At 47.2% G+C, this 15,974-nt stretch overlaps 1 protein-coding gene across 1 annotated transcript in view; it reads right to left on the reverse strand.

Annotated features, from left to right (window-relative positions):
* Nucleotides 1-15,974, reverse strand: part of CFAP58 (cilia and flagella associated protein 58) — a 133,315-nt gene that overhangs the window by 90,666 nt on the left and 26,675 nt on the right. The window contains exons 3-4 of the mRNA XM_066601490.1: nt 11,546-11,694; nt 8,680-8,836 (exon numbers count right to left, since the gene is read on the reverse strand). Coding sequence (XP_066457587.1) covers nt 8,680-8,836; nt 11,546-11,694 — 306 coding nt within the window. The remainder of the gene's footprint in view (nt 1-8,679; nt 8,837-11,545; nt 11,695-15,974) is intronic.

The following is a 15,974-nucleotide window of genomic DNA, read 5'->3' on the forward strand; positions in this document are numbered from 1 at the left end:
TTAGTACTTGTCCTAATATATAGACCAGACATGACTACACAGGGCACCCTTAGTACTTGTCCTAATATATAGACCAGACATGACTACAGAGGACACCCTTAGTACTTGTCCTAATATATAGACCAGACATGACTACACAGGACACCCCTAGTACTTGTCCTAATATATAGGGACCAGACATGACTACACAGGACACCCTTAGTACTTGTCCTAATATATAGGGACCAGACATGAATACACAGGACATCCTTAGTACTTGTCCTAATATATAGGGACCAGACATGAATACACAGGACATCCTTATTACTTGTCCTAATATATAGACCAGACATGACTACACAGGACACCCTTAGTACTTGTCCTAATATATAGGGACTAGACATGGCTACACAGGACACCCTTAGTACTTGTCCTAATATATAGGGACCAGACATGACTACACAGGACACCCTTAGTACTTGTCCTAATATATAGGGACTAGACATGACTACACAGGACACCCTTAGTACTTGTCCTAATATATAGGGACCAGACATGACTACACAGGACACCCTTAGTACTTGTCCTAATATATAGAGACCAGACATGACTACACAGGACACCCTTAGTACTTGTCCTAATATATAGACCAGACATGACTACACAGGACACCCCTAGTACTTGTCCTAATATATAGGGACCAGACATGACTACACAGGGCACCCTTAGTACTTGTCCTAATATATAGACCAGACATGACTACACAGGGCACCCTTAGTACTTGTCCTAATATGTAGGGACCAGACATGACTACACAGGACACCCTTAGTACTTGTCCTAATATATAGAGACCAGACATGACTACACAGGGCACCCTTAGTACTTGTCCTAATATATAGACCAGACATGACTACACAGGACACCCCTAGTACTTGTCCTAATATATAGGGACCAGACATGACTACACAGGGCACCCTTAGTACTTGTCCTAATACATAGACCAGACATGACTACACAGGACACCCTTAGTACTTGTCCTACTATATAGGGACCAGACATGACTACACAGGACACCCTTAGTACTTGTCCTAATATATAGGGACTAGACATGACTACACAGGACACCCTTAGTACTTGTCCTAATATATAGAGACCAGACATGACTACACAGGGCACCCTTAGTACTTGTCCTAATATATAGAGACCAGACATGACTACACAGGGCACCCTTAGTACTTGTCCTAATATATAGGGACTAGACATGGCTACACAGGACACCCTTAGTACTTGTCCTAATATATAGGGACCAGACATGACTACACAGGACACCCTTAGTACTTGTCCTAATACATAGACCAGACATGACTACACAGGATACCCTTAGTACTTGTCCTAATATATAGAGACCAGACATGACTACACAGGGCACCCTTAGTACTTGTCCTAATATATAGAGACCAGACATGACTACACAGGACACCCTTAGTACTTGTCCTAATATATAGGGACTAGACATGGCTACACAGGACACCCTTAGTACTTGTCCTAATATATAGGGACCAGACATGACTACACAGGACACCCTTAGTACTTGTCCTAATATATAGGGACTAGACATGACTACACAGGACACCCTTAGTACTTGTCCTAATATATAGGGACCAGACATGACTACACAGGACACCCTTAGTACTTGTCCTAATATATAGGGACCCAGACATGACTACACAGGACACCCTTAGTACTTGTCCTAATATATAGACCAGACATGACTACACAGGACACCCTTAGTACTTGTCCTAATATATAGGGGACCAGACATGACTACACAGGATACCCTTAGTACTTGTCCTAATATATAGAGACCAGACATGACTACACAGGGCACCCTTAGTACTTGTCCTAATATATAGAGACCAGACATGACTACACAGGGCACCCTTAGTACTTGTCCTAATACATAGACCAGACATGACTACACAGGATACCCTTAGTACTTGTCCTAATATATAGAGACCAGACATGACTACACAGGGCACCCTTAGTACTTGTCCTAATATATAGAGACCAGACATGACTACACAGGACACCCTTAGTACTTGTCCTAATATATAGGGACTAGACATGGCTACACAGGACACCCTTAGTACTTGTCCTAATATATAGGGACCAGACATGACTACACAGGACACCCTTAGTACTTGTCCTAATATATAGGGACTAGACATGACTACACAGGACACCCTTAGTACTTGTCCTAATATATAGGGACCAGACATGACTACACAGGACACCCTTAGTACTTGTCCTAATATATAGGGACCCAGACATGACTACACAGGACACCCTTAGTACTTGTCCTAATATATAGACCAGACATGACTACACAGGACACCCTTAGTACTTGTCCTAATATATAGGGGACCAGACATGACTACACAGGATATCCTTAGTACTTGTCCTAATATATAGAGACCAGACATGACTACACAGGGCACCCTTAGTACTTGTCCTAATATATAGAGACCAGACATGACTACACAGGGCACCCTTAGTACTTGCCCTAATATATAGGGACCAGACATGGCTACACAGGACACCCTTAGTACTTGTCCTAATATATAGGAGACCAGACATGACTACACAGGGCACCCTTAGTACTTGTCCTAATATATAGGGGACCAGACATGACTACACCGGACACCCTTAGTACTTGTCCTAATATATAGGGACCAGACATGACTACACAGGACACCCTTAGTACTTGTCCTAATACATAGACCAGACATGACTACACAGGACACCCTTAGTACTTGTCCTACTATATAGGGACCACACATGGCTACACAGGACACCCTTAGTACTTGTCCTAATATATAGGGACCAGACATGACTACACAGGACACCCTTAGTACTTGTCCTAATATATAGGGACCAGACATGACTACACAGGGCACCCTTAGTACTTGTCCTAATATATAGGGACCAGACATGACTACACAAGACACCCTTAGTACTTGTCCTAATATATAGACCAGACATGACTACACAGGGCACCCTTAGTACTTGTCCTAATATATAGGGACCAGACATGACTACACAGGACACCCTTAGTACTTGTCCTAATATATAGGGACCAGACATGACTACACAGGGCACCCTTAGTACTTGTCCTAATATATAGACCAGACATGACTACACAGGACACCCTTAGTACTTGTCCTAATATATAGGGACCAGAAATGACTACACAGGGCACCCTTAGTACTTGTCCTAATATATAGGGACCAGACATGGCTACACAGGACATCCTTAGTACTTGTCCTAATACATAGGGACCAAACATGACTACACAGGACACCCTTAGTACTTGTCCTAATATATAGACCAGGCATGACTACACAGGGCACCTTTAGTACTTGTCCTAATATATAGACCAGACATGACTACACAGGACACCCTTAGTACTTGTCCTAATATATAGGGACCAGACATGACTACACAGGACACCCTTAGTACTTGTCCTAATATATAGACCAGACATGACTACACAGGACACCCCTAGTACTTGTCCTAATATATAGGGACCAGACATGACTACACAGGGCACCCTTAGTACTTGTCCTAATATATAGACCAGACATGACTACACAGGACACCCTTAGTACTTGTCCTAATATATAGACCAGACATGACTACACAGGGCACCCTTAGTACTTGTCCTAATATATAGGCACCAGACATGACTACACAGGACACCCTTAGTACTTGTCCTAATATATAGACCAGACATGACTACACAGGACACCCCTAGTACTTGTCCTAATATATAGGGACCAGACATGACTACACAGGACACCCTTAGTACTTGTCCTAATATATAGACCAGACATGACTACACAGGGCACCCTTAGTACTTGTCCTAATATATAGACCAGACATGACTACAGAGGACACCCTTAGTACTTGTCCTAATATATAGACCAGACATGACTACACAGGACACCCTTAGTACTTGTCCTAATATATAGACCAGACATGACTACACAGGACACCCCTAGTACTTGTCCTAATATATAGGGACCAGACATGACTACACAGGGCACCCTTAGTACTTGTCCTAATATATAGACCAGACATGACTACACAGGGCACCCTTAGTACTTGTCCTAATATATAGGGACCAGACATGACTACACAGGACACCCTTAGTACTTGTCCTAATATATAGGGACCAGACATGAATACACAGGACATCCTTATTACTTGTCCTAATATATAGACCAGACATGATTACACAGGGCACCCTTAGTACTTGTCCTAATATATAGGGACCAGACATGACTACACAGGACACCCTTAGTACTTGTCCTAATATATAGGCACCAGACATGACTACACAGGACACCCTTAGTACTTGTCCTAATATATAGGGACCAGACATGACTACACAGGACACCCTTAGTACTTGTCCTAATATATAGAGACCAGACATGACTACACAGGACACCCTTAGTACTTGTCCTAATATATAGACCAGACATGACTACACAGGACACCCCTAGTACTTGTCCTAATATATAGGGACCAGACATGACTACACAGGGCACCCTTAGTGCTTGTCCTAATATATAGACCAGACATGACTACACAGGACACCCTTAGTACTTGTCCTAATATATAGGGACCAGACATGACTACACAGGACACCCTTAGTACTTGTCCTAATATATATAGACCAGACATGACTACACAGGACACCCTTAGTACTTGTCCTAATATATATAGACCAGACATGACTACACAGGACACCCTTAGTACTTGTCCTAATATATAGAGACCAGACATGACTACACAGGGCACCCTTAGTACTTGTCCTAATATATATAGACCAGACATGACTACACAGGACACCCTTAGTACTTGTCCTAATATATAGAGACCAGACATGACTACACAGGGCACCCTTAGTACTTGTCCTAATATATAGACCAGACATGACTACACAGGACACCCCTAGTACTTGTCCTAATATATAGGGACCAGACATGACTACACAGGGCACCCTTAGTACTTGTCCTAATACATAGACCAGACTTGACTACACAGGACACCCTTAGTACTTGTCCTACTATATAGGGACCACACATGGCTACACAGGACACCCTTAGTACTTGTCCTAATATATAGGGACCAGACATGACTACACAGGACACCCTTAGTACTTGTCCTAATATATAGGGACCAGACATGACTACACAGGGCACCCTTAGTACTTGTCCTAATATATAGGGACCAGACATGACTACACAGGGCACCCCTAGTACTTGTCCTAATATATAGGGACCAGACATGACTACACAGGGCACCCCTAGTACTTGTCCTAATATATAGGGACCCAGACATGACTACACAGGGCACCCTTAGTACTTGTCCTAATATATAGGGACCAGACATGACTACACAGGACACCCTTAGTACTTGTCCTAATATATAGACCAGACATGACTACACAGGACACCCTTAGTACTTGTCCTAATATATAGGGGACCAGACATGACTACACAGGATACCCTTAGTACTTGTCCTAATATATAGAGACCAGACATGACTACACAGGGCACCCTTAGTACTTGTCCTAATATATAGAGACCAGACATGACTACACAGGGCACCCTTAGTACTTGCCCTAATATATAGGGACCAGACATGGCTACACAGGACACCCTTAGTACTTGTCCTAATATATAGGAGACCAGACATGACTACACAGGGCACCCTTAGTACTTGTCCTAATATATAGGGGACCAGACATGACTACACCGGACACCCTTAGTACTTGTCCTAATATATAGGGACCAGACAAGACTACACAGGACACCCTTAGTACTTGTCCTAATACATAGACCAGACATGACTACACAGGACACCCTTAGTACTTGTCCTACTATATAGACCAGACATGACTACACAGGACACCCTTAGTACTTGTCCTAATATATAGACCAGACATGACTACACAGGACACCCTTAGTACTTGTCCTAATATATAGGGACCACACATGGCTACACAGGACACCCTTAGTACTTGTCCTAATATATAGGGACCAGACATGACTACACAGGACACCCTTAGTACTTGTCCTAATATATAGGGACCAGACATGACTACACAGGGCACCCTTAGTACTTTTCCTAATATATAGGGACCAGACATGACTACACAGGGCACCCTTAGTACTTGTCCTAATATATAGGGACCAGACATGACTACACAAGACACCCTTAGTACTTGTCCTAATATATAGACCAGACATGACTACACAGGGCACCCTTAGTACTTGTCCTAATATATAGACCAGACATGACTACACAGGGCACCCTTAGTACTTGTCCTAATATATAGAGACCAGACATGGCTACACAGGACACCCTTAGTACTTGTCCTAATATATAGACCAGACATGACTACACAGGGCACCCTTAGTACTTGTCCTAATATATAGACCAGACATGACTACACAGGGCACCCTTAGTACTTGTCCTAATATATAGGGACCAGACATGACTACACAGGGCACCCTTAGTACTTGTCCTAATATATAGGGACCAGACATGACTACACAGGACACCCTTAGCACTCGTCCGTCACAGCTGCCCTGTTATGTGTCAGTCCTCTTCACTCTGGCATGGAACCTACAAGTGAACAGTTGCGCATAGATATTTTTGTGTGCAGATGATGTGCTGGAGGGCCCAACATGCGGACCACAATGCCAAGTCATGAAAGAACTGCAAAAATAAAATTAAATAAAAATGTAAAAAAATGAAGTGGTTTTTGGAAAAATGTAAAAATATTCAGTTAAAAACGTGTTGCGTCCGGACTGGACATGTGACGAAAGCCCTCAGTGACTGACTCGCCACTAATTCTCCAACTTCCCGATGTCGTAGAAACATGAAATTTGGTATGAGCATAGATTATGTCCAAAATAGGAAAAGTTAATGGGTCCCAACTCGATTATTCAATTCTAAGCGCCAAAGAATTAACGTCCAAATTTTAAGTACAGAATCTAATTCTCTCACTTCCCGGTGTCATAGAAACTCGAAATTTGGCACGAGCATTGATTATGTCATAAATAGGAAAAGCTGATGGGTCCCAACTCGATTATTCAATTCTATGTGCGAAAGAATTAGCGTCCAAATTTTACGTACGTAATCTAATTCTCTCACTTCCTGATGTCATTTTATATAAAGGAAACGTCGCATGGTTACCTCCACATGGTGTTTCCTGGGTAATGCAGAGAACTATGCAAAATGGGGAACATATGTTTTTCCCGGTATCTCTAAAGTAACCACGACTTCATAAGATTTTCCGTGTGAACACCAGATAAACACCAGTACCAAATTAACTCGGGCGAAGCGGGGTATATCAGCTAGTGTAAGAATAAGCACACTGTGCATAACACAACCACAAGCACGACTGTACAATGAAAACACAACCTAGGGAAATCCTTTCCCTGCAAATCCCTACCCCAGGAGGGAGCCCTGCCTACTCAGCGGGCCATCGCTTCCGACAGGTGCGGACCCACACTCGTACCTAGGCCACTTATAGATCCCTGCCAGGGAGCCCTGCCTACTCAGCGGGCCATCGCTTCCGACAGGTGCGGACCCACACTCGTACCTAGGCCACTTATAGATCCCTGCCAGGGAGCCCTGCCTACTCAGCGGGCCATCGCTTCTGACAGTGCAGACCCACACTCGTACCTAGGCCACTAATAGATCCCTACCAGGGAATCCTGATACAAAAGGGAACAGTACACAGTAACCCGCAGTCGTACCTAGCTGAAGCAGCGGTCCGCAGCAAGAAGAGGAGCTCCAGCGGCCGGCTGCGCTCCTTAGCAGCAATCCCGGAAGGAGATTGAACTGAGCAGCACTGTCAGTACTAGCATAGGTTATATAGGGCAGGGCCACTCAAGACAGGTGAGGACTGACATCACTCACTCATCACCACGCCCCTCAGCCCCAGGACAGGCAGAGATACTGCTAAAACCTGGTCCGGCCGACAGCCAGGCGAAGCCCCCAGAGCAGCTGCAGCAGAGCACTTTCCTGTTTTCCTTTTAACAATTAAAAAACCTTCTGAAATAATAAAGTTTTTAAAAAGTATTTCTTCAGAAAGGAATCGAATAAAAACTACAGTTCACGCCGCAAAACAAGCCGTCACATCGCCCCGGTGACTGAAAACAGAGGTCCGCGGTCCGAGAACACGGGGGCAGAAGGCAACTTTAAGGCAAACATTGTTTATTAAAAATAGAGCATGAAACGACCTGAATTTGGTGTACCCGTAATCGTACCGGCAGGACACTCATACTGCACCGCAAACCCTGTCAACTAACCACCAGTAGATGGCGCTATTACACTTTTATTCGCCCCCAGCTAAATTTTTTTTTTTTACGTTTGGTGCCATCAAAAAGTCATGCAAGAAAGTAGAAGAAAGTCGCCCTCAGACACCCATGTCAATGGAAGAAGACAAAAGTTATGGCTCTTGGAAGGCGAGCATGAAAAGAAAAGGAGGAGCCTTGGTCCTGAAGGGGTTAAGTTTTGTGCGGATGCAAATCGATGGGACAAATAAACATAGAAGCCCTACTGATGGCCCCTGGCATTGTCAACCCCCCACCCCCCCTTGGTTGTACTCCCTGGCCTCACCTGCATCATGTTCTGCTCCGCCTCCTCTTTTAGCCTCTCGGTCTCCTGCTTCTGATTGGTCGCTTGCATGAGGCTCTCCCGCAGCTTCACCACCTCTGCCAGTAGCTGGTCCCGCTCTCTGGTCAGATCCTCCTTCATGGTCAACAGGTCATTCAGGCTGTAGACAGACAGTGAGGAGTCAGAGGAGACTTACCTTACCATAGGTACACATGCAACTAGTCAGACCCCATTGTCTCTCAGAGGAGATCACCAGGCAGACAATGAGGACCTGCTGTAGGACCGCCGGGCAGGCAGATTTCAGGAGAGCCACTACAGACATGTCTTGTATACTAAGACTGAAGCTCCGCATGTCCATGGACATCAGCCAATCAGGAAGCAGAAGCCGTCCGGGAGCAAAGGAAAGAGCCAACAGCAAGACCCCCCCCCCCCCCCCTCAAAGAGGAGACCATCATTCCTCTCTAGTTCTCAGTGTCGCTGGTGTCCTCCTCACTGCAGCCACACGAGGCGCCACCTGCAGCCAGTCAGGATGTATCGGCAGTCCTGCTCCTCCAGGATGGTACACCCATACACGTCACAGCAAAGTTTACTGCCCGCACAAGAGTAGGAGGAACGGGAGGAGCTACCTGAGCGCTACAAAACACCCCCCAGTGCCTTCCTCTGGATCAACAAGGGGGGTGGAAACAGACTGAACCAGATGGACATTGTCTCCCTTCAGCCTAACATATTCTGTTACTATGTTACACCGTGTAGATGGATATATGAGGGTCAGAAGTTTGTTCTTGGCCCACGGACAGCCCAGCACCATGTAGATGGATATGCAGGGGTCATACCTGTGTCCTTGGCCCACAGACACCCCAGCACCATGTAGATGGATATGTGGGGGTCCTACCTGTGTTCTTGGCCCACGGACAGCCCAGCGCCATGTAGATGGATATGCAGGGGTCATACCTGTGTCCTTGGCCCACAGACACCCCAACGCCATGTAGATGGATATGTGGGGGTCCTACCTGTGTTCTTGGCCCACGAACAGCCCAGCGCCATGTAGATGGATATGTGGTGGTCCTACCTGTGTCCTTGACTAACGCACAGCCCAGCGCCATGTAGATGGATATGTGGGGGTCATACCTGTGTCCTTGGCCCACGGACAGCCCAGCACCATGTAGATAGATATGTGGGGGTCGTACCTGTGTTCTTGGCCCACGGACAGCCCAGCACCATGTAGATGGATATGTGGGGGGTCATACCTGTGTCCTTAGCCCACAGACACCCCAACGCCATGTAGATGGATATGTGGGGGTCGTACCTGTGTTCTTGGCCCACGGACAGCCCAGCGTCATGTAGATGGATATGCAAGAAGCCTCAGACAAAACGTAGAGAGGCAGACAAGACACAGATCAGAGCGACCAAAGAAGGCTGAGTGCCAGAACCTAACACACACTACTTGTGAGGCCACCAGGAAGAGCATCAGCTTAAATAGTGAAGAGATTTCCATTAAATCCTCAGCTGAGTGGAGAGACAGAGTACGGGTTAACCCTCTAAGTACAGGATGAAAGCAGACCGAGGATCCAAATGCACAGGAATAGCCTGGTACCGCATGAGGGCAGGAGAGACGAGTAGTGACCTTACACTGTGTCCTTGGCCCACGGACAGCCCAGCGCTGTGTAGATAGATATGTGGGGGTCCTACCTGTGTCCTTGGCCCACGGACAGCCCAGCGCCATGTAGATGGATATGTGGGGGTCCTACCTGTGTTCTTGGCCCACGGACAGCCCAGTGCTGTGTAGATGGATATGCGGTGGTCATACCTGTGTTCTTGGCCCACGGACAGCCCAGCGCCATGCAGATAGGTATGTGGGGGTCGTACCTGTGTTCTTGGCCCATGGACAGCCCAGTGCCATGTAGATGGATATGTGGGGGTCCTACCTGTGTTCTTGGCACACGGACAGCCCAGCGCTGTGTAGATAGATATGTGGGGGTCCTACCTGTGTTCTTGGCCCACGGACAGCCCAGTGCCATGTAGATGGATATGTGGGGGTCATACTTTTGTTCTTGGCCCACAAACAGCCCAGCACCATGTAGATGGATATGTGGGGGTCATACTTGTGTTCTTGGCCCACGGACAGCCCAGCGCCATGTAGATAGATATGTGGGGGTCGTACCTGTGTTCTTGGCCCACGGACAGCCCAGCGCCATGTAGATAGATATGTGGGGGTCATACTTGTGTTCTTGGCCCACAAACAGCCCAGCACCATGTAGATGCATATGTGGGGGTCATACTTGTGTTCTTGGCCCACGGACAGCCCAGCGCCATGTAGATGGATATGTGGGGGTCCTACCTGTGTTCTTGGCCCACGGACAGCCCAGTGCTGTGTAGACAGATATGTGGGGGTCCTACCTGTGTTCTTGGCCCACAGACAGCCCATCGCCATGTAGATGGATATATGGGGGTCGTACCTGTGTTCTTGACCCACGGACAGCCCAGCGCTGTGTAGATAGATATGTGCGGGTCCTACCTGTGTTCTTGGCCCACGGACAGTCAAGCACCATGTAGTTAGATATGTGGGGGTCATACCTGTGTTCTTGGCCCACGGACAGCCCAGTGCAGTGTAGATGGATATGTGGGGGTCGTACCTGTGTTCTTGGCCCACGGACAGCCCAGCGCCATGTAGATAGATATGTGGGGGTCATACCTGTGTTCTTGACCCACGGACAGCCCAGCGCTGTGAAGATAGATATGTGGGGGTCGTACCTGTGTTCTTGGCGCACGGACAGCCCAGCGCCGTGTAGATGGATATGTGGGGGTTGTACCTGTGTTCTTGGCCTACGGACAGCCCAGCACCCTACTGATGGACATGTGGGGGTCATACCTGTGTTCTTGGCCCATGGACAACCCAGCGCCATGCTCCACCAGTCGGCTAAGGTTGCCGATCTCCTCCTTCAGTGACTGAATGGTCTCTTTGGCTCTCTGCTCCTTCTCATAGGCCGTGTCCACCATCTTCCAGGCTTTCTCTATCTCCTGTGACACAAGACACAGAAATATCGTTAAGATCAGCAGCATCCACAGTCCTCTGCAATTATTCTACACTGCTGCATCTAAATCAATGGGCTGCCTGTTGGAAGTGGGGACTCTAAAAATTCTTACACCGGAGGGTTCGCTACACTTGTATCCAGTCACAGGCTTCAGAGATCCCATGTCACTTAATCTCTTCCTGGATGGAGGTCACTATAGACGGTGAAGAACACAACCTGTCATTTTGGATAAATAGGTTTGGCACAGGGGCCTTATGAGAGTAAAAGCGGGAAGAGGCATGGTCGCTTCCTACAGCAGGGCAAGGGAGGTCCAAGAAGAATGTGGTCTGTCTTCGATGGGGAGGCAGTGGTGCCTGCCCTTACTGTGTTAGGGTGGTGGAGCTCCTCTTTAGGATGGACTTCAGGGTCAGTGACATCTTTGTCCCGTCCCACTCCTTCGTGGCCTCTTTGTTTGATGTGAGCTTTGTGAGACTTGAAGGGCTTGGGCTCTTCTGGGTAAAGTACGAGCCGGCTCAGATAGGACCCAAGTGGGCGGATCTTGTGGTACAAGCAATTTCCCACCAGAATGACACTAAGGCTAACTTCGCATGGGCGAGTGCGATATAGGGGTGTGAATCACAGCCTGATATCGCACTTGCCAACATGCGAGTTTTCCATGGATAAGAGGCATTTTTATGTCAAACTGCCTTGCATCACTTCGGACAGAGTTTCTCCCATTGTTTTTAATGGGGAAGTCTCACAGTTGGTGCAGCCCCATTGAAAACAATGGGAGATACAAGGTCAGATAGTACGCACTGCGAGGTGGGAAAACATCACTAATGTGTATGATGCCATTCAAAAGAATGGGGTTCATATCTCGCAATGCACAAATCTCACCAGTGTGAAGCCAGCCTAAGAGAGGGACTGCTTTGACTAGTAACGAGTCTTTCTCTTACGTTGACATCATGACCTGGATGAGTTGGTATGGGAATATTCTCCATCCTCCTCAGGAAAACAGGGGCGCGTACGGTATCTGGTCAGGGGTCTAGACTTTGATGGTGAAGGTGAAACATGCAGGTAATTCTGTTCCCCACATCCCTCTTCTGCATTCCTGGGAAGGGTCAGGATTCTGGTTCTACCAGGGGCAGCCAAGGGTCTGATACGGTTGTGGTGACCCCACATATTATAGAGCACAGTGCGGAGTACTGGTGTGTGCTGTGTGTGTGTGGTGGTGAAGGGGGGGGACCTCCCTCGCCCTGTGGGGACATTCGGGTGCTTTAGGACAACCATTCAGTCGATGTACTTTCTCTTTTGCCAACGCCGGCGGGGCACAGTTGGAGTGTTAGCAGGTTTTTCCGTCTGGAGGTGAGGCGGGTGGGGATGAAGAAGAGGAAGAGCTATGTCTCAATGGAGTGACTGACCAGTACAAGCAGGAAGGGTGTCAAACAGCTGGGGGGAGGTGTAAGCTCCAAGAATCTGGAGTTGCCTCTGACAGGGAAATGCACCGTGCTGCTGAGACCCCGAGGGATAATCGTGTGGATGAGGAAACTAGAAGGATGGAGAAAGAAGAGATGGCTGCCTGTTCTGCTCCATCCTCCCAGGAAGACAGTGCGAATGAGGATGGCGAGAAATGGCAAAAACAGAAGAGAAAGGGTAAGAGAAGAATAAGATGGAAGACCATGGGTTCTCCCTCTCTGGAGTGGGATCATCCAGGCTCACTCATTCTGGTAGAGATACCAAAGGAAGGCCCAAGTGGTTCCCCTCTGGTCGAGCTCTCTAACCGCTTCCAAGCCCTCGATAACACCTCCTCTTCCTCGCCGGAGGTGTGGCAGAGAACTTTAAGGAAGGAACTCCAGGAGATGCTGGTTCTCTTTGTAAGGGGGATCTAGTTTTCTCGGGGAAGGGGCTACCCTGAAGCCAAAAGGTGAAGGTGTGGATCTCAGTGGGGTGAGAAAGGAAGTATGGATGGTTCCGTTAAAGAGAACTAGATGGGAGACATCTTCCTCTGATGGGGAGGAGGGGGGGAGTAAGAGGAGAGCCATGCAGCTTGATCACCAATGATGGTGGTGCTCACCCTGGTGACGCGGGCATCCATTAATGCTGTCAGCATTAGGTCAGATGTGGCTAAGTTCGCAGCCTTTCATTTTCTCAGCCGAGTTGAAGCTGGTATTTCATTTTTGCAGGAGACCAGGCTGACGGACTTATCGGCCGAGGTGTGGAGCCTCCTATTGGTCTCTCCCGGTTCCATTAAATTGTGACCTAATCATTATAATGTATCATGTACCCTATTGAAAAGATAGTTTGCACAAGTTTGCACACCCTCTCTCCCATGAATTTCTTAAGGAAAGCAAGGGCTGTTCTCAGTTAACCCTGTATGTCACCAGGCCAGCAGGGTTATCTTTGCTATAAATTTCTCATACTTCCCAGTCAAGCATGAATTCTTGTGAAGAATTTAATCCTCTACGGAAAGTGTCAAAAGTAGTTATAAATTTATATTCCCAAATTCTTCTATGGCTTTGTTACTTAAAATTACCTTTCAGTATCATAACTTTCATATGTTCTATGTCATGTCCATGACCAAAACAATACTCGGCCGCAGGCAATTCTGTCTTTCTCTGTAATTGAGTGGCAATGAGATCTCATCCTGGCTTTCAGTTTTTGTCCCGCTCCCCCAATATATAGTCCTGCTGTGTGTTGGGGCTATGTATCCTGTCCGCGGTCCGTACATGTCAGCAGGTCTTACAGCTCCTTACATTACAGGGATCTTATAGACCTGCTGTGTGTTGGAGATCTGTATCCTGTCTGCAGTCCGTACATGTCAGCAGGTCTTACAGCTCCTTACATTACAGGGATCTTATAGACCTGCTGTGTGTTGGAGATCTGTATCCTGTCTGCGGTCCGTACATGTCAGCAGGTCTTACAGCTCCTTACATTACAGGGATCTTATAGTCCTGCTGTGTGTTGGGGTTATGTATCCTGTCTGCGGTCCGTACATGTCAGCAGGTCTTACAGCTCCTTACATTACAGGGATCTTATAGTCCTGCTGTGTGTTGGGGTTATGTATCCTGTCTGTGGTCCGTACATGTCAGCAGGTCTTACAGCTCCTTATATTACAGGGATCTTATAGACCTGCTGTGTGTTGGAGATCTGTATCCTGTCTGCGGTCCGTACATGTCAGCAGGTCTTACAGCTCCTTACATTACAGGGATCTTATAGTCCTGCTGTGTGTTGGGGTTATGTATCCTGTCCACAGTCCGTACATGTCAGCAGGTCTTACAGCTCCTTACATTACAAGGATCTTATAGTCCTGCTGTGTGTTGGGGTTATGTATCCTGTCTGCGGTCCGTACATGTCAGCAGGTCTTACAGCTCCTTACATTACAGGGATCTTATATTCCTGCTGTGTGTTGGGGTTATGTATCCTGTCTGCGGTCCGTACATGTCAGCAGGTCTTACAGCTCCTTACATTACAGGGATCTCATAGTCCTGCTGTGTGTTGGGGTTATGTATCCTGTCTGCGGTCCGTACAAGTCAGCAGGTCTTACAGCTCCTTACATTACAAGGATCTTATAGTCCTGCTGTGTGTTGGGGTTATGTATCCTGTCCGCGGTCCGTACATGTCAGCAGGTCTTACAGCTCCTTACATTACAGGGATCTTATAGTCCTGCTGTGTGTTGGGGATCCGTATCCTGCCCGCAGTCAGTATATGTCAGCAGGTCTTACAGCTCCTTACATTACAGGGATCTTATAGTCCTGCTGTGTGTTGGGGTTATGTATCCTGTCTGCGGTCCGTACAAGTCAGCAGGTCTTACAGCTCCTTACATTACAGGGATCTCATAGTCCTGCTGTGTGTTGGGGTTATGTATCCTGTCTGCGGTCCATACATGTCAGCAGGTCTTACAGCTCCTTACATTACAGGATCTTATAGTCCTGCTGTGTGTTGGGGTTATGTATCCTGTCTGCGGTCCGTACATGTCAGCAGGTCTTACAGCTCCTTACATTACAGGGATCTTATAGTCCTGCTGTGTGTTGGGGTTATGTATCCTGTCTGCGGTCCGTACATGTCAGCAGGTCTTACAGCTCCTTACATTACAGGGATCTTATAGTCCTGCTGTGTGTTGGGGTTATGTATCCTGTCCGCGGTCCATACATGTCAGCAGGTCTTACAGCTCCTTACATTACAGGGATCTTATAGTCCTGCTGTGTGTTGGGGATCTGTATCCTGTCCACGGTCCGTACATGTCAGCAGGTCTTACAGCTCCTTACATTACAGGGATCTTATAGTCCT

Source organism: Eleutherodactylus coqui, chromosome 4, assembly GCF_035609145.1.
Source record: "Eleutherodactylus coqui strain aEleCoq1 chromosome 4, aEleCoq1.hap1, whole genome shotgun sequence".
Taxonomy (NCBI): Eukaryota; Metazoa; Chordata; class Amphibia; order Anura; family Eleutherodactylidae; genus Eleutherodactylus; species Eleutherodactylus coqui.